Below are 20,630 nucleotides of genomic sequence, written 5' to 3' on the forward strand. Positions count from 1 at the left end.
AAGAGGTTTCCAAACAGAAATGCAAAAATAAATAATAATATAACAAAAATATAATATAAAATGCTAAAATAAAGGATATCTAAATGTATATATATATAAAAAAAGTTTTGTAAAGCTGTTTTATTACTGAAAGCTTGTAAATTTAATGGTGCACAGTTTTTAAATGATTAATATTAAATCACATGTACCAATCAAAACTGTTGAAACAAAAATCCCTTATTTTCAGAAAAACAACAGTATAATAACTAAAAAATGTCAAAATTAAGTAGATTTTCAGTCATATTACAGAGGCATAATCTTAAAGGAAAAAATTCTTCCTTCTGATATTATGAGCATTCATTAATAATTAAAAAATTATGGCAGCAATGCAGATTATTAGCAGTTATTTCTTGATGAATAATAATATATATAGATATATTTCGACACTTACATAGTTAAACATAAAATTTATAGATACAAGTATAGAGTAAACACACAATTAGAACATTAAACACCAGCATAAAATTTTTACAACATAAAAGTAGAAGAAATTTTAAGTTCAAATAATGTGAACAAACCAAACTCAAATGGAAGACTTTGATTTTGTTGTTAAATTCTGATACATAAAATACACTTAATAACTAAAACAACAAACATTTATCTAAAAAAAAAATGACTAGAATAGCATCAATATTTTTAAAAAAAAAACACAACAAGATTTACATCTAATGAGACTGCCAAAGAAAGAAAATGAACTGAAGGGGATGATGGAAAATAAGAGGGTACTAATCCGTTTTGGAAAGGCATTAAAAACACACTACTATTGTACCTACATTTTAATATTAAGTATCAATTACCAAAATATCAGTGGTAGCAATTACCACAACTAATTAAGCATGATTGATGTCAATAATAGTTTGGCGACTTTTTTACTGCCTACCAAAACGGATAAGTACAATAAGAGTTATGAATCTTGGTAAGCAATAAGAGTTATAAATCGTACATAAAATCTGCTGAGTAATCATCAAGCAAAATATTCAAGAATGCAATAAAAGTAAAATATGCTGATGTCTTATAAACAAAATAAACATTAAGCAAAACAAAACGAGGTAGGTTTTCCAAAAGTAAACCACCCTGAAAAACAATGTAAGTCAAATAGCCAATATTGTTTAGTAAATTGTTTTATTAGTATCTTACTATACAACACTGCCTAATGTCACGAAATTTGAACAATATGAGGAAACAAACAAATAATAGAAATCATGCTGTTTAGCGAAGATTTCTACTAATCAAGTATATAGAATGAATACTTATTTAATGTTTGACACATTTAAATATAGTAATGGGTATAAATTTTGAAAACATTTAAAAAATGCGTAATTTGGCCAATCAATGTGATACCTACATTGCATAATACTGAATATATATGAGCCAATTTGTACAAAATAAAAGGTGAAATCAATGACTAAGGAAAAGCTTTTGATAAATGAAATGATAGTAATCTCAAATTTTAGTAATAGTAACTATAACTAACTTTAAAAAAACACTAGTAAACACTATTTTTTTTTTTAAAAAGCACTTAAATAACATTTAAAAACATTAAGATAAAATGACAAATAAAAATATTTTAAATCATTGAAATGCAACAAAATATAAATTACATAAAATCTTTGCTTTAGATAACAATTAAAAATGATATGTTATAATTTATTTCACGTAATTTTGAGAATAATTAAAAATTTTTTTAAAAAATAGTTCATATTATACGAAATAAAATCTTTGATGAAACTGCCAAATTAAAAGGGAATGTTTATTCATTTTCAATTAAAAAATGTTTCACATTTGAAATAAAAAAACACACATTTAAAGTGTATTTTAAAACTTAATAATAACATGAACACCAACATTTTATATTTTTTCTAGTATATAAGTGTATTACTATCAAATCAAGCAGCAAACTACAGATGTAATACTTGTATTATCCTTATCTTTAATGTTTTTGTATATATTTAACCATTAGCTCTTATATGAGTAGTACTAATAAACATATACGAATTTAGAATGTGGACTGTTTCCAAACAGCATATTACTTGCAGTTCGAACTCTACTCATTCCCTTTCGAATTAATCCTAATATCTAATTTTGTAAGACTAATTTGCAATCACAAAAAGGGACAATACAGTATTATTATCAAAAAACATATTTTTCTAATACTTGCAAATGTTTGGCACTAAGTATATAATCTTAAAATCAAATTTGTGATTACAAATATTGAAAATTAAAAATTTAGAGACATCCTTGGCAAAAATAGATATTACAAAGCTGTAGCTTGTGTACATACACGTAACCGACAGCAAAATATTTAGATACTGGATACATATGGCTGATTTTACATACACACTCGAGAAAGAAACTGCCAAACACGCGCATGTATACAATAAAAACAGTTAAATGCATACTAAACATCACACAGCTAATGTGCCATTACAAAATTCCTGGAAAGACAAATATGAGATCTATTTGCACAGTGTAAATCTAACTTAAATAACTTTCAGTACTCATCAATAACACAGATCAGCTCCCACACAGAGGAACGTTGTGGCATTTATATTAGCTTATCAATGCATGTCATATTAAAAACATTAAAAATTGTTCCAAGCAAACAACAAAGCAAATACATGTATTGGAAACATTAAAGATATGTGTACTTTGAAGCATTGCAGCTTCATTCTACAGCATAGCTGCCAAACATTAAAAAGTGAACAGTTTAATGATAAAATTGCATGCAATGTCTGAAATATAATGTATTAAAAATAGATCTAACAGAAAATTTATTACATTGATTTGATAACATTAATAAATTACATTATATTAAAATTCAATGTTAACGAATTTGATTTATTTTTAACAAGAACAAGTGCAGCATTTTAATAATTTACTAATTTATTGGTGGTAAACATCCAAGATAACTTGCATGATAAAGTTCCCTTAAAATAAATAAATTTTAAACGTAATCGTCAAATAGTTTGATAATAATAAGCTACAATTGAGCAGTAGATAACACATATTAAATTCAAAACATATAATGCCAAGTATAGAGCAAAATTAATAGTTGTCAGCAGTCACAAAGTAACTAAATATAACAAATGATAATTAAAAAAATTGTTGACACTACATGATCGCTATTTTTTTGGTAGAAAATTCACCCCATGTAGGTTCATTTTATTATTTTTAGATAAATATGAAATTAGTGTGAAAATTTTATAATTTAAAAATTACTTCATTTCCAGCTTGTTTCTTAAATTTTGAAATGAGCCTTGTAATGTTTGCCATATTTTCAGAAATGCTCCCAAAGAAAAGCCTTACATTATTAATCTCACCGGTTTTTATAAACCTTTAAAATTTTAAACTTTCAAAAAGTGGCCACATGTTTTAAAATGTGGTCAATGTTAAAAATGCTACATCTGGCCATTGTCCGGAAACAAAATATCATAATTTTGCTCTATAATGTTAAGGTTTACAAAGAAAATTACAACCCACCAAGAAATAATTAGCCTACCTTCACAAAGTATTAAACTAAACTGTTATTACACAACTAAAAATCTTTTAGTCTGAATATAAACAATTTAATTACTCCAAATTAAAATTCTAAGCAAAACAGCAATATAAATTTTTTTTGATTTATGTAAGATCATTGCACATCATAAATTCAAGGATAAAATGGCAGCTATGCTACTATGATCAAAGCAAAATCAACATGTTATTATTGGTGCAAAAGACAAATGAATAGTGTCAAACTTTAGACTATGTAACAATACCCTCCATACAGAGCTGAACTTGTATAACTTAAAAATCTAATGGTCGGTCAGCAGAGCCTTCCTCTTCACTATCATCCTCCTGATCATTATCTTGGTTTTCATCCCGATGCTGCTGCTGCCCATTCTTTAAAAGGCCTTCAACAAATGAGGAGATTTCTTTCTCTACTTTTTCATCTTCTTGCTTTTTGGTCTTGTTGTCCTCACGATGATATTGACCTCTTTTTAAAAGACCATCTATACATGTTAAGACAAAAGAAAGTTATCAAAATAAAGTATATACTTATGATATATAGATATAAGTTCAGCCTTTCATCCCTTCAGTGGGTCGATAAATGAGTACCAAGCATGCTTGGGAACTAAACACTGGGGTTTCTGCGTTCGGCTGACTGGAACATCTGCTCCTGCACCCCAGAGCCCAAGGTCAAGAAAACTGAGATGGGCACAGTAGGCCTTGGCCCTCTATGGGCTGTCGCGCCACTGAGTTTAGTTTATACAGATATAAGTACAAAGTTTTCATTAAAAATTTTAGTATCGTTTTTCTTCATTTATTAAATGTAAACTAAGTCTGCTATGATCTGCTAAGTAAAATCAGATTCTGAATTTTACTCTATTTACAAAATATTGTTATAAATTAGTTATAAATGTAGACAATTTTTTACAATTGATTGAAAAAAAAACAGTAGCTTTATAATTTATTGGTAGGAAATATGTAGTCGAAATAAATATAAAAAATGGGTTTCTGCAGAGAATATTACTAGGTACTAATACCACACAACTTAATCATAATAAATTTTAAACCTGAAGGATAAAAGCAAACAAGCATGAATTTGGTTGAGGTTAAACACTAATGTAAAAAATATATTGTTAAAAATAAATCAAATAATTATTTAGAAATTGAATGCAGCATAAGATTTTAAACAAAGCAATACAATTTAAATTAATACATAATTTTGTTACCTTTTACGAAATAATATCAGAAATTAAAAGTTAGTTAATTAGCTATGTCATCAAATTCTAATTTTTAAAACTATATTTCAAGGTTTCTTCAAAAATTTGTTGAAACAATTACCTTGACAACCATTGGTAAATTATTTTTAACATTAAATGGCAATGACTAAAATTTTATCATTAGAGGGAGAAATTTATGCAATTCTTGACACAAACAAATATTAAATACAAAAAAATTAATTGTTGAATTCAAAAACCATAATTCTTTAAATTTTAATTTATAAACAAACGGATTCATCGATTCCCTTTTTTATATTTACTCGCACCCTATATCAAGACCGATAGTGACACACTATAGATACACAATGACACACTATGTTCTTAACACTATGTATAAAAAATTAAATAACAATAGATAAAAATCTATTTTACTAGACTAATAAAGCTTTGTAAAACTAACTATAAAAAAGTTTAATAAGAATCAAAATGGTTAAAAAAGTAGATAGACTTACCACAATCAGGTCGTCCTCGTCTTCGCGTATTGGTGAATTCCACCCCATGGCGGTCAACACACCAACAAGTTCCAGATCCATTATGGCATTGAGTTGGCAAATAGTAGCCATCACTATCACAAAGTGGTTTATAACCACCTAAACAGACACATAATAAAGTTCATCAATATGTAAAGTTTAAAAAAAATCGAGACACAAAAAATGCGTTAAAAAACAATCTTTTAAAAGAAATGCATTTTAATTCAACAGAATAGGTATATACTTTTCTAATTTTATGTCAATTTGTTTAAAATTTACATAAAATTAGAACAGTAATTTCTAAAAAAATATTCATCTGAATTTTTTAAGAAATTATAGGAACAATTCAAATAAATGTTAGTTCTATATCAATTAATTCTCATAAATAATAATTTGAAATTTTTTATAACTTTTCTGAAAACCAAATGAAATTTTTGTGATTATTCATCACACCTATGTTTATGATTCTAAAATATGTACAAAAGAACATACAAAACATAAACTCCCAAACACCTGAACCAGTATTTATTGCATAAATATTGGATTCCTACCATATTAATACTATACTCGTTAAATAGTATAAATTGTTTATCGTATTTCACGTCTTGGCACAAAAAATGTTTCTTGTTTATAGTATCAAAACGGCTATATGCTTTTAATCACAAGTTCTTAACTATGTATGTAATATATTAACCAAATATATGTATTAACATGCATTAATAAGTATAATATTTTATAAGTTTATTATGTTGTTTTTATGAGTTATTCTTAAAAACATAACAAATAATTACTTATAATAGATACTCATATCAAAACAGCTACATATTTTTAATTATACATTCACTTAAGCTAATTATGATGTTGATAGTAATTCATTGCACTGAAGCAAATTACTTAAAACTGATACCTGATGATTATATCAACATTACCGTAGATGAACTTAAGAAGATGCTGTTGTTTTCATGAGTTATTTATCGTTACAAAACAATAAATTTTTTACGATAGATATATAGCAGGATTATTAACGAGAAAAGTATTTTAAACCCATACAGATTTTTTACGAAAATTGTCTGCAAAAAAATGACAACTAATATATTTTAGTTCGCGGGCGACAAAAAAAAGCTTTGAGGGTCGGATGCAGCTCCCTGGCCGTCAGTTGGCAACCACTGATATATAGTTATAGTTTCATAATGGTTAGATGTTTTAATCATACACTAACTTAAGCTCACAATATTTTTTTTGTGAGTAATTCAAAGTAACAGAACAACAAATTACACAATCAACATAACAATATAAAAACAACAGGAACTATTTAAAGCCAGATTTTTTTTCTTAAAAAGTTAATTCTAAAAAATTGGAAAACAAATATTTTGTAAATGGCCTATTTGACACATATGATTGTTTAAGTACAATAGAAATTCATTCATTAAAATAATAAGTGAATATAAAAAATATATTATAGTTTAGTAAAATAAATCAATAGTTTGTAATATAAAATATATTCAATTTACAAAACAGAAAAAATAATGCTATATTTTGAACTTAAAATTTTAGAATAAATTGTTTTGACTACTTTAAATAAAATACTTAAGTAAAGAATATTGATATACAAAAACCTTGTAAAAATGTAATATTTACCAATCAGCCCTTGGGGAATTCTACGAAGCGCTGCAGCACAAGGACGTTCTGAAACAACAAAATATTATTTAAAAAAAAGGTTAGTAAGAAAATTTGTAGAAAATATTATTAAATAAATGTTTTACTCAATTGATGAGAAAAAAAAACCTAGGAGTTGCTATATGCAATTTTAATTTTAAAATTAAACCAAGTATTTCATTTAAAACTTGAGAAGAGTCATAATATTTTTAAATGATTTTGCATTTTGAAACCTAAATTAATTTGATATCTGTTTAGGTTTAAATAATATTCAAAACAGTTTGTATAATGTTAATAAGAAAGGAAAAGCTAAAACATTTTTTTTACTTACGAGATTTGTCAAAACAAGAACACCACTCATAGGGACTTAAAACAAGGTCTCTTTCAACATCACAATCTAGGAGATAAGGTCGGAGGCAGTGCTCTTGGTCATCATTTTCTAAATCATACAATTCTTGAAGAGATAGTTTCAAGTCTCCATCAGTATCCAAATGTTGGAACATCCAACTAACCTCAGGTTTGCAATCAGGCAGTTGAGCTGTGTGCAATAAATATATAATAAGTTTAAACAAATGTACAAATAAGTTGAGTAAATGTCCCTACTTATATAAAATGAGTTAATTGAAAAGTGACCATCCTTTCAGTGTCGGTAACAACCAAGGCACAAAAATTATGTTAGGTGACATGCCCAGAACAAGTAAAATTTTGATGAGATATGTACATCTTACCATTAGAAGGCCAAGCCAGAAAAATAAATATTGAGTATAAATTTGTCCTTTTTTTCTTCTTCATGAATTTGGCTGAGTAAGATTAAAAATACCTAAATCAGACCTTACTTCTACGTGCACAGATATTTTTTAAAAAATATATTAAGTTAACAACATAGCAGAAGTGCCTATATTGGATACACCACAAAAAATTTATAGTAAAATCTTACTGTGGCTTAGTCGGAAAGATCTTCTTCGTGACTGTCCACGACGATGATCAGCCATAACAACTGAAAACCAGTCCAATAATCGATCTCCCATAGCCTTCAACTCATTTTCATTGCAGCCTTAAGAGAAAATAAAAAATAGTATTTGAAATTTCCTCTAACATGGTTTTAAAGAAAACTAACAAACAAACAAAAATATACAGATGAGATAATGTATTACTTTTTTCAACAATTGGTGTTGATATTTTATTACTTTGGAATGCTTTTGATGGTTTTTGCATGGTATCAGTACTAATTGTAGTTACATCTCTGAAAAAAAAAAACCTTTTAGAAACTAATTTATTGCCATTTTAATTAGAACATTAATATGGTCATAAAATAAATGTAGTTTTAAGCCATATTTTGATACTCATAACTGTTTAATATTTGATAAATATTATAATTTTATTATTTACTTTTATAAAAGAATGGAAAAGGAATATACACGGGATAATATTCAAATCTCTATGGTATGCTAATATAAGTTTTTCAAAATATATTTTAAATTTGCAATTCAAAAACTTGCATGTTTTTATTATGGATTATATACTTTTGAATTATTTATAGATATTTTTTTAAATAAATTTTAGTATTTTAAAAAATTACTTATTTGATAGAATGTTAGGATTCTTCACAATCTTGTTGATTGAGTGGCTTTTTTTCAGAGCTTTCTGAACAGCTGCTGGTTTTTTGACAGTATTTTGATATTTGTTCATGTAACGATTCCAGCGATCCTTCATTTGCCATTCTTTGCTTTTGTCCACATCATTCTTGATAGCTGGCAAGAAATAAATTTTTAAATTACAAAATTATTTATTTAGTAAAACTAGTCAATAACAAATAACATAAAAAGATATAGAATACTAGGCTCCTAGTGATAACAATGCAGCTTTTTTAAAAGGATATGAATACCTGGTACAATAAACTCTTTTTTAATTTAGATTAAAAGAAGAATGTAAAAATCCAATATGTTAAAATTCAAATTTAAAAAATACCCATTAAACAAAATATTAAAGTTGCGTTTTTAAAAATTAAACTATATTTAACAAGAAATTTTTTTTCTAAATAAGCAGATTTTTAAATTTTTTTTTTTAAAAACGGTTTGCTTTTAAAATATGCATTAATATCTGAAAAGTAATGCATGTTGAATATTTAGTAATAAGTAGTACCAAATACATTAGTATCAAAACATAAAAGCAATATAAAAATTTGGTACACAGTAATCGTATCAAAATCCCATATAGTATTTTTTTTACAATTCCTTCTTCCTTTTGTTCTTCATTCTCCAATTTTTCTCTTATGACATTTTTCATTTTTAGTGAAATTTAAAAACACTACACACATGTAAGGAAAGCAATATCCCATAGCCATTATCAACTCTTAAAATTTTTAAATAATTTTTTAAAGTAAAGCTGTTACACACTCTCAAATTGGTCAACATGAAATATGCACATTAAAAAGATTTTCCACCACTTTTAACTCATAAATATTGAAAATATAGGTATCGAATTTGTGCATTTTTTATTTTAAAAAAATAACTGTTGTTAAATTAAAAATCAGAGCCCAATTTTCTTAGCCTGTTATTTTGTTATTTTAGGGAACAAAAACTATTTTGTGTGAATTAGTTTTTGTGTTAATAAGTTTTTTCTACAAAAGATAGTTCAAAAATTTTAAATAACTGACACAAAATTATTTTATAGTATACTAGAATATTCATTTCAAGGTAGTTGAATCTTTAGAATAGAGAATTGATTTTTTTCTCTAATATTTTTAAAAAAATACAAAATTTTAAATTAATTCTAAATTTAAAAAAATAAAATTTAATAAAATAAATAATTCAATTTAATAAAATAATGCAAGTCACAAAAAAGTAAATATAGGGGAGCAATGATAGTCAACTATGAGGGTTTTGAATTCAAATAATTTATTCTTCACAGGAATTACTTTTAACTGAAGCAAACTTGATTTCTCTAAAATTCAAAGAGTATCTTGCTCAAATGGGATTATTCTATATTTAATAATTTTGTTTTAATTTGAAAAACTTGCTTTCAACCACATCATATATAGACATCTACACAACCAATAAAGAATTGACATCGATTTCCCAAGAGATTGTCTTCAAGGAAAATCATTATATTTGATAAAAAAGAAATGTATAGTTGAACCCAGTGAATTTTGATGTAAAGATAAAACTTTAAAAATGGCTTGTTTAATGATAAAAATCTAATATGAAATTCTGTTGATAGAAGCTTAACATTTTAATAAACAAGTTGTTCATAAATTTCGTGAGAAGTCTAAAGATAAAATTGGTTAAAACATTTCCTAGATTATTTTGTTGCCAATAATTTTTAATTTTAATAGTTTTATATGACTTTGGTTAAAGAAGCGTCATAATTTAATGATTTCTTTGCTTTGGTCTCTATGCTTTTATTATAAATAAGTTAAGACAGTATTTAAAATGAATTTTGAAAATGCAAATTAAGAGCTTACTTTTGCAAGGACAAAATCCTTTGCAATTCACTTTTACAGAAACTTTATGCATGCAGTTACGAAATTCTAATCGGCAGACTGAAGAGTATGTATGATTGTCTGAACCACAAACAAAGTCCGGTTTTAAAACGGGACATGGTATGCAAGGATTTGGATTTTCACTAGGAACAGGATCTTCTTTTTCACCTTTCTCCCAAAATAGTGATTCAGTCTTAAGTTCTTTTGTTTTCGGTTTTTTAGAAACTGAATATTTCATAGCATTTCTAAAATGAGAACAAAAAATTTATCACTTATTTCAATTTATAACTTGCAATAAATAAATTGCTTATTTTAAAAATTTATTTCTTATACAGAGGGCAAATTTTTGATACAAAAATACATTAATCACAGCCAGTAAGACTTGAATGTTTAAGATTAAGTGTATAATAAAAAACACATTGATATACATTTAATAAAAATTATATTGATTCACAATTAATTTAGAGAAAATAATTGAGATATTTCTTCAAAAATTAATTTAAAAATTGGAAACAGAGTAAGAAAATTAAAATAAGTTACTGAATAAAATGTTAAACCATTATTGTTCATGGAATAGCATTGAAACAAACAGTTAATTACATTAAAATTATAAATATAATGTCAAAGACATTTTTTACCATTAATAATAAAAATAAGTAATTTATTTTTAAAAATAAATTTATACTTTAGAGGAAATAAACAATCTACGTAATAAAATACAGGTAACTTCGATATCAGAATCTTTAAGACATGCAAAAGTTCAAAATATCAAAAAATTGAGTTATTAAAAGGACATGCTATCAACAGTTGAAAAAAAAAGAAGAGTTTTTTTTTACATAACTCCTTAAAAACAGTTGCTAAAAAAAAGAGTATGATGTTTTGTTGGAGATACTAAGTGAACAAAAGCTTCAAATGTGTTGAGAATATTTAGCTGATTTTTAACCTAGTTATGGGTCTATAAAGGTGTTACATAATTGTGTTATTGTTTATGGGTTTATAAAGGCATTATATAATGTGATATAATTGTGTTATCTGCAGTCTTAATATTCCTTTCTTTTAAAATTATGCAGTTTTTTCTAGGGTATCTTATTTTTGAGTACTTTTTTTAATTTTTTGAAATACAGTCAAACTATAACTGGGAGTTCACTATATCCGTTATGCAAGCAATTTAACTAATGGTTCCCAAGCTGCTCCCTTTTATTACACATTATTCAAATAAATGACTGAAAAATATTATGCAGTAGCAAAATTTTTTTTATTTTTCATTACTCTTCATCTTGCGTACAAAAATAAATTAGTAATCTTCAGGTGATGAGCAATGGTCAACTTCAGTTATGGAAACACTTCCAGACTATCAGATAATTTTTCCTGAATTTCTGCTATTCCGCTTTTTAAACCTGCCTAACCTTCTATTCGAGCACATTAAAAGTAGTAACATAAAATCGCTTAGCAAACTCATCGACATTTGTCTAGATACTGGAAGATTGCGGCTTCTTCGATTGGTGAACCACTCCAGTAATGCTTCTTCAACATCCTTGTGATCTGCTTTTCTCAACTTTTTTCTGCCATATAAATTGTTTTTTATGAGCAGAAATTATTAATTGCCTATTTTTCTATATGTTACAAACTGCAGATTTGGATGGTTTATATTCCCTGCAAATATCAGCTTGATTGCATCCATTTTCAATTTTTAAGACTATGTCTATTTTAGCATCAATGCAGAACGTTTTACATTTACTGCTCGCCATAGTTAAATTTGAGACACTTGTTTGCAGGATTTTTTTAACTGAACTGAGAGGAAAAAGGAGTTGAAATGAGGGCCTTATCAACACATATTAGTGTCCAAGCCTTTGACCAATAATGAATAATTACTCATTCCCTCTGACAGAAAATGCATATTCATACCTGCCAACTCTCCCGGATTTAAACGGAGATTTTATTTTCATATTTAAAGTGGTAGTAAATGTATACTATTTTTTCTTTTATAAATTTAATTTTTAAATGATTTTGATCACCACTATTCTTACAAAAATTAAGCTTATATATTAATATGCGTTACTATCATGGTTGTCAACTTAATTTTTTTCAAATACAACGTATTTGTTTGCATAAAATTGAAGTTTTAATTCCATTTTAATACCACTGGGAAAAATGATAATGGAAGGGATTAAAAGTTGGCAGGTCTGCATATTGATCCCACTGACATCTTACAGGTGCATCATCTGCCTGGGTTGGAAACATCTGCTTGGTTTGTTTAGGGATGGGAAAGTGAGATAAAAGAAGTAAACAAGTAAAAATGCTTATCGCTACATTCCCCTCTACAGATGGTTTTAAAAATCAGTATATGTATTTTATTTTAGAGTAGAAATTTCAAAATTAATACAAAAAAATGGAGAAAAAAGATCAACTGAAAACAGTTCATTATATCCAACGTCCGCACTTTTTTGGTATACTATATCCACAAAAAATAACATTATACATGTATAGCAAGGCATGAGACCGAACATTTCGTTCACTATATCTGAGAGTTCACTATAAGCTGTTTTCACTATATATATATTTTTTTTATATGGTTTGTCTGTATTTTGTTTATTTGGAATTTTATTCTTTAATTTTATAAAAAATTTCTACTGTATTTGTGGATCAAAGTATGAAAAAAAAAAGAAACAAAAAAATAAATAAAGCACAAATAATGGGTGCAAAAATAGATAGACTATACTTATAGTTTAATATGTAAGGCAGGCTCTGGTAGTAATTTATAGATTAAATAAAAACATTAATGTTTAATGTAAATATTTAATTAACCCACAATTATATGCTAATTTTTATCCCATTATTTACGTTGTTCAGTTTTATCAAGGTAAGAGCTGAAAAATATTTGTCAAAATAAGCTTTTAAGATTAAGTATGTAGGAAATTTAAAGGGAATTATTTTCTACATGGAACAAAGAAATTCGTAAAACTGAGGTACAAATTAGCAAGGTTTGACTACATTTTATTATAAATTTCTATAAAAAAAATAAATAATAAAAGACAAAATAAGAAAATGTAAGAAAGTATCTGTATTAAAAAGTAGACCATAATTGTTCCCTGAAAGATAAAAAAAACAGCTAGTTAAAAACAGTTAAATATTATTCCCAGCATTTTTCTTAAACATTAATAACATAAAAACATATTTGCTTTCAATTAATTTGTATTTTAAATAAAATCAATATTTTATGCAATAAAATAACTAAGCAAAACAGCTTCTGTAGAATTAAAAAAAAAAAAAAAACTTCAGATTCATAATAATAAAAACGAAACATGTAAAACAATAAAAGGAATTGTAAACTAAAATTTAAGAATAAAAATAAAATTCAAAATCCTGTGTTGACATAAACATTTATGCTTACTCTTTGGCATTAAGCTTTCTTTTACTAATGCATACAGCCACATCATCATCCTCCAGCAAGCATACTTGATGAGGTTTGCACTGCAAATTTTTGCAGAGGTCATCTAAAACAATAAAGTACCTAAGTATAAATAAATGTAGACCTTTCTATAATCATAATTTTAAGTTTTTTTTATGTACTTTTGAAGTATTGCTTCACATGTTTATAAAATATTATTAAAAAAGAAAAATAGTTGAGAGTTTCTAAAAAATGTATACTTCTAATTAAAAAAAATATTCAAAATGGACGAATAAAATAAAAACACATTACTCACTTTCAGTTACAATTTCTGTAGCTTTCAAAAATGACTTATCACTCTCTGTAGTATCCTAAAAAAATGGAAACTAAACTTCAAGTAATTTATTTTAATTAAAGAAAACTTGCTTTTAAAACAATACTTTTAGTTTTTCTCTTTTAAACATATTTTTTGCAGAACAAAAATGTTTCCAAACAGTGCATGCTATAAAGAAATTTTAATAAAGCATAACTATTTGTTAATTACATCAAAGCATGAGCAACCAGAGATTTACAATCAAAGAAGAAAATAGCACAATACAATTACATTATATGAAAGTGTGAGTAAAGTCACTAACACATTCAAAGGCAAAAATGTAGACATAAATTTTAGAAACTGTTTTGCCTTAACAGTATATATAATAATATAATTGTTAAAATAATAATCTAAAACATTTTTTAGTAACTATTAGACTGTTTCCCACAATTAAAAAATATCTTAATATTTTTGCTTATAACTAGAGCATCAGAAAAAAAAAATATATAAAAGGATCAAAGGATCAAAATGATAAAGCTTAAATGAATAATGATGTTATAAACGTACAGTACAAATAATATAAATTATAAATATTTTACAATGTATCAACAATAAAAACTTAATAAATTACAAATGAAAATTTCTATACCTGCACTTGTTTATCATCAAACTCAAAGTCCCAAGTATGAGCAGGGGAATCATCAGGATTATTAAGATTTTTCCACTCAGAATACTCAGTTTTAACAGCTGTTGACAGTGCTATGCAAATATGGATGCATAGAGAATAAAATAAAAATCCTGCTTTTATAGAAATCATAGCTGGCCTAAAAAATAAAAATAATACTTTTTAAAAAAGTTGCATAAAAAATTATAAACTTAAAAAATAAACAACCCTGAAATTAAGAAAAACAAAAAATATTTCAGTTTCAACTCCATAAAAGTAAACACATTAAAGAAAAAAAAATCATAGCCTTCAATATAAAATTAGTTGATATACTTTAAAGAAAAGAGTTCGATTTTCAATATGAGACACTCAATGAAATATAATCGAGTTCAGCCTTTACCTATAAAAGCATGAATTAGTGCTATTTTATATTTTCAGATAGAATCTTCATTTTCAAGTGTTAAAAATATGAGAAAACTCAATAGAAACAAACTTTAAATTGATAATAATTCATAACATAATTTCATAGAATTTTTTTTTTTAAGAAAAGAGACCTTAAATCTTTTCTATAGAATTTTATTATTAAACATTTACACTTTGATTTAACTACAGATATCAACTGCATCACTATCTTCATACACTTTTGTCTGTGACCTCAATGAAATCGACCAAGGATAATTATTATTTTCTTCTTCTCTATAACCGTCGTTAAACAGCAGACCCAATTTTTGGGTTTAGGACTGCTAATGTTCAGCTCCGTAGCCTTGTAATTTTGAATCCAATCCAGAAGACAAGGGAAATCCTGAATTAAGTATTAGGAGAAATTTGAATTCGTGGAGAACTTTTTTGATGGAACTAACCCACATTTGCGTTACATGGAGAGAAAAACCTCCCACAGATAACTCGGCGGCAAGGGGACTCTAATTCTTGATCCGTCTACCACTGAGGATATTTTACGTCAGCACTGTGATTGGTGCAAGCTGGATGCGGAATTCGTATAGACCAGTTTTCGCTGGGATTCAAACCAGGTTCACCACATTGAACGGCAAATGCTCTATTCCCGTAAAAATTCAACTTAAATTTACATGCATGTACCAAAATTTACAAATATGAGGTTCTTAAAAATTATACGTTAAGATTTTATGTTGCCTAACTTTAAGTTGAGTTTAATTCAATGATACTGAAAAAATGAAATAGATTCCTGAAAAAATGAAATAGATTCTTAAACATTCAAGCCTGTAACCAAGTAACAGACGAAAAAATTCTTCACAGTGCTTTCTCAATTTAAATTTTTATTAGTAACAAGTTTAGAGATATTTTAAAAAAAGTGTTTGAATAATTTTCTCCCATTTGTTTGTTTGTTTTTAAAAAATAAAAATTAGATGAAAAATAATCTGCAGATGCTGTAATAATGAATCGTACCCTCTGACGAGCTGGAGTATTTTGGTTACCAAGTATATATCTATGAATAGCATTTGAGTGTAAATTCAGTTTGTATTAAATAATATGAATGACTTGCTTAAATAAATTATTCAAAAATTAATAAAAAAAAATACTTTTTATTAAATTTTTAGTTGCAGTTGCAGAAGGTCTAGTGCATTCCTTTCATAAAGTGAGGTAGGTATATAAATAATTTAAATCAAATTAAGTAAATGTGTTTATTGTAAAAAGTAACTAAAATTAGAAATTTAATTTAATAATCAATTTTATTATTTAATGGTGAGAAATATTAAAATTTTTCAGGTGATAAATACATAAATTATTTTTTGGGAAAGTAAAAAAATTAAAATTTATGACAAACATAATGAAGCTTTTTTCAAGAATAGGTATAATATTGAAGTATAATTGGGTTTTGATAAATATATGCATAGAACAAACTATTTAGTCTTAAGCTATAATAGTATAAATTCTTTATCGAGAGTATATTATGAATCAAGTAAGAGAATGTTTGTAAAACTAAATCAAAATTAGTTAAAATTAGAATAATATAGGAAATTGCGTGCAAAAAATGTACCATAATTTTAATTAAAAATAATTTTTAAGAAATTTTGATTAAAAATCTTTGAATTTACCAGATTATAAACAAATAATGAAATGCACATAAGTATAACTAAAAAGAAACACTACAAAAACAAACCTACTATTAGTATAAATGATAATTAAATAAGTTTAACATATTAAAACATAGAATAAGTAATCAAAACGAAAATAACAGTAATAAAAATTAAAGAATATGAATATTTGTGAAATACAATTTGAAATTTTTATCTGAACTAAATATGGCTTAAAAACAAATTATTAAAAGCATTGATTTTGAATTTAGTAAATAATATTTAATAACAACAATAATCTGCATTTTAAAAAGAATAGATAAAATTTTTATTTTTTAGTCACTCAAACAAAAACATACCTGCAATTAATATAAATGTTAATAAAAAAGTTTTACAAATCATTAAGCATAAAAAAGTAATTAGAACAAAAATAATACAAATTAAAATTTAATTATATAAAGATTTAAAAAAAAAATACAAATTTTCATGTATACATATGCTAAAAATGACTAAAAACAAATAGTTAATCATATTTATCTTGAATTTAATAAAATAACAATAATAATTTGCATACTATTTGGAATCACAGCAAAATAGGAATAATTGTTAGTTGCATGTTTTCATATGCTAGTTATTGAACTTACAGAAATAAATATGTATAAAGTTTTACGAGGAAAAAACTATAGAAGATATCAAGCCTGCTTTTTTGAGTTTGTATCTTTAATAAATCATCTTTCAATATAACAAGAAAAAAAAACTTGATTGAAAAATTTGAATTGTTTCTTAATAGCTGGAGAAATTCACTATGTTTTAAATAGATCACTTTTACATTGATTGCTAGGCTTAAAGTCATTAATTAAGATGAAAATTCTTTTCAAAAGTGCATAGACCCCAGAAATATATAACTCATAGTCGTTTTCAAAAGATGTAATTAGTGGAAGATCAGACGAAGTTTTAAATAATGTATCTTAATAAGTTTGCAACAATGCGCAAATAAAAGTAAATATCATTGACTAGAACTTCATAAACATTATAACTTGAGATTTTGTTAGTTTACAGAAATTAGAAATCAAACATCTCAAGAAGTTATACATGCAACTATATATTTTTAAAGTAGGAACTAGGCATTTAAAACAGAAATTTGAGATTAATAGATACCTGTCTAGTACATCAGATATTCAAATAAATAGTGAATAAACTTATATTTAATTGTTTTAACTATAATATACAAAAATATAAGATGAGAGATAGAAATCTACAATTTATGGACTGCTAAAATACCATTGCAATGTTATAATAAGCACTTATTTAGTGGATAGGATGATTGAATTATGTGTAGTAAGTAGACTTTGCAATAGCAACAAAATAAATAAACGAAGACTTATCTTTAAAATACTGGATAAATGCAATAACATCGGTTAAAATTAACGTTTTTCTTACTTTTATCAGTTTATAAATATTTGAAGTCAGCAAACGACAAAATTATTGATTATTAATTTTTTGAGCTTTTTTCCCCCTTCTTTGAGATTATGTATGAACAGTAAAAACCGCTTCGTAGTTTGATAATTTACATTATATTGTTAAACTTGAACACTACAGCACTCTGTAATCATTAATATTTATTTGAAAGAGTAAATAATTATGGAAATGCAGAAACAAGAAACAATCCGAAACAGAACTCGGATCTTCATGCAGACGAAAACGAGCTTGCGCGTTTGTTGGTTGACTAGCAGATAAGAAAAGGAATACTCCCTAAATGTCATTGGTTCTCACGATTGATCTAAAGTTGTTTTCAAACCTCATCTGCGTTTTTCTCCAAATCTTAACCAACAATTTGCATTAACGCATTTGCGTTTAACTTCTGAAACTACCCAAATTTAAAATATTTTTTTTACACTAATAAAAACAAGATGTGTAAACTATATAAATAAATTCTCAGCGTTTTTTATAGCAATGATTGAAGAGAAATTACAATCTCCATGCTCGAATGAGCCATTTCAGAAGAGCCGTTTCCATGTCGAAAATCTCTGTGTGGGCCATTGGCGATCGAAATGGGCTGCAGATGGCGTAGAGCAGAACTCTCTACCTATGGCAATATTTCACATGCTTTCTCCAGTAGCGTGTGGAGAATCATAGAGGAAGGAAGTACATCAGTTTCTCTCTTGATTTTCATATAGATTAAAATCTTTCAAGTTGAAAAACTACATGAAACTGAAAGCTATATAAAGCATAGTTCTAAAGAAAAGCATCACGGAAATTTTAAAAAATATTTTTATTAAATAAATCGAAAAAATATTAAGAAAAGGGAAAATATCGGAGTACATTCCTATGGATGTTGTTTTCTACACTAGGGAACGCTGCAACCTCGGTACCGCCTAAATTTCCGGGTTACTGTTTCCGTTGTATTTTAAAGCCATTTGGCATCGTTGTATTTTGAGATTCTTGCAAACAATGCATTTGATTACTTATTACCTGTGTTTACAATGCTAATAGTTCTTGTGTTTACAATGCTGAAAGTGTTAACACTAACGTAAGATGGTGCACAGCTTGCAACAAGAACAAACAGTAATAAACGTATGGAAAGAGGATTGTTATTGTTTACATTTCTACCGAAAACACCATCCATACAACTGAAAAGAGGAGGAGTGGGAAGGGAGAAGGGCCAAAGGCATGAAACCGGCCTCTCCCCAGATGGCGTATTCGAGCGTTGCGATCGCCAATTTAAATAAATAAGATTTTTTCAAGCTTGTTTTTATTTTCTTACTTATTTATTTATTTTCAACATGAAAAAAATTACACGAGAACAAAAGCATCCTTGGTGAGACGAGCCTTTCAAGGGTTAATATTTTCCACCAGTCTCATTCATATGCAATAAAATCGTTGGCAGTGAGAATGCTCTCCTCTTTCGTAAATATTTTCAGTTTGGATAGTCTAAACAACACACATTTGGATTGTATAAAATATATTTTAAAGTGATTGAGATGACATTATGCTGTTGTACTTTATTTACGTCGCACTAGAGCTGTTCAATGGGCATTTGGCGATGGTCTGGGAAACATCCCTGAGGATGATCCGAAGACATGCCATCACAATTTTGATCCTCTGCAGAGTGGATGGCAACCCGCTTCGGTAGCCCGACGACCTGCACGCGAAGTCGAGCATTTTAAGGTAAAAAGTTTAATGAGGGCCAATACCGCACACCCTCGGTCCCTACACAGACTAATCGAAGTGGTCATTCACCCGTACCCTGACCGTAGCCAGTGATGCTTGAGAGAAGACCGACAATATGATTAATGAAGTTTAAATTTTTGGTAAATTCTAAACCAAATACTATGTTCAATCGGCTAAAAGTCCCGCAGTTCCTGGGAAGCGTGTCCGTTAACACACGCCGAAGTCAAGCATCACTGGCAGCTGTCAGTGTGCGGTTCGGTGACCACTTGGAGAGGCTACAAAGGGACCGAGGGTGTGCGGAATTGGTCCTCGTTAAATTGTTCCACCGTAAAATGCTCGACTTCGCTCGTTGGTTGTCGGGCTACCGAAGCTGGGATGCCCTCCCCTATAAAGAGGATAAAAATTGAGATGATACGTCTTCGGATAATAATAAGCTTGGCTAAATAAAAAATTTGTCTGCTCCCAACAATCCAGCTGAAGCTGATTTTGAAACCTTAAAAAACACTCTTAAAGATCATCTTCACCCAAAACCATTAATTATTCCTAGCAGACATATTTTCCTTAATCGTAAACAACACGAGGGAGAAAGTATTAATGCTTATTTAGCAGAACTTCGTTCATTGGCAATGCC

General features: G+C 27.1%; 1 protein-coding gene across 1 annotated transcript; it reads right to left on the reverse strand.

Annotated features, from left to right (window-relative positions):
- Positions 1-1,885: 1,885 nt before the first annotated feature.
- LOC107445055 (proteoglycan Cow) lies at positions 1,886-18,605 on the reverse strand. Its single transcript, XM_043045513.3, has 12 exons — positions 18,269-18,605; positions 14,763-14,937; positions 14,117-14,171; positions 13,804-13,906; positions 10,395-10,657; positions 8,511-8,682; positions 8,086-8,174; positions 7,869-7,985; positions 7,263-7,469; positions 6,914-6,961; positions 5,258-5,395; positions 1,886-4,031 (listed from the first exon to the last, which is right to left on the reverse strand). Exons 2-12 carry the CDS (start codon positions 14,928-14,930, stop codon positions 3,826-3,828), a joined length of 1,566 nt encoding a protein of 521 aa, XP_042901447.1. The 5' UTR covers positions 14,931-14,937; positions 18,269-18,605; the 3' UTR covers positions 1,886-3,825.
- Between the last annotated feature and the right edge of the window lie 2,025 nt (positions 18,606-20,630).

Source organism: Parasteatoda tepidariorum, chromosome 5 (assembly GCF_982258835.1).
Source record: "Parasteatoda tepidariorum strain Cologne lab strain chromosome 5, Ptep-v5.0, whole genome shotgun sequence".
NCBI classification, from domain to species: Eukaryota; Metazoa; Arthropoda; class Arachnida; order Araneae; family Theridiidae; genus Parasteatoda; species Parasteatoda tepidariorum.

Coding starts and splice junctions, on each gene's coding strand:
- LOC107445055 (XM_043045513.3), bottom strand. CDS start 14,930: ATGATTTCTATAAAAGCAGGATTTTTATTTTATTCTCTATGCATCCAT. Junction 13,907..14,116: donor TACAGAAATTGTAACTGAAA/GTGAGTAATGTG, acceptor TTATTGTTTTAG/ATGACCTCTGCAAAAATTTG. Junction 4,032..5,257: donor ACGAGGACGACCTGATTGTG/GTAAGTCTATCT, acceptor TAACATGTATAG/ATGGTCTTTTAAAAAGAGGT.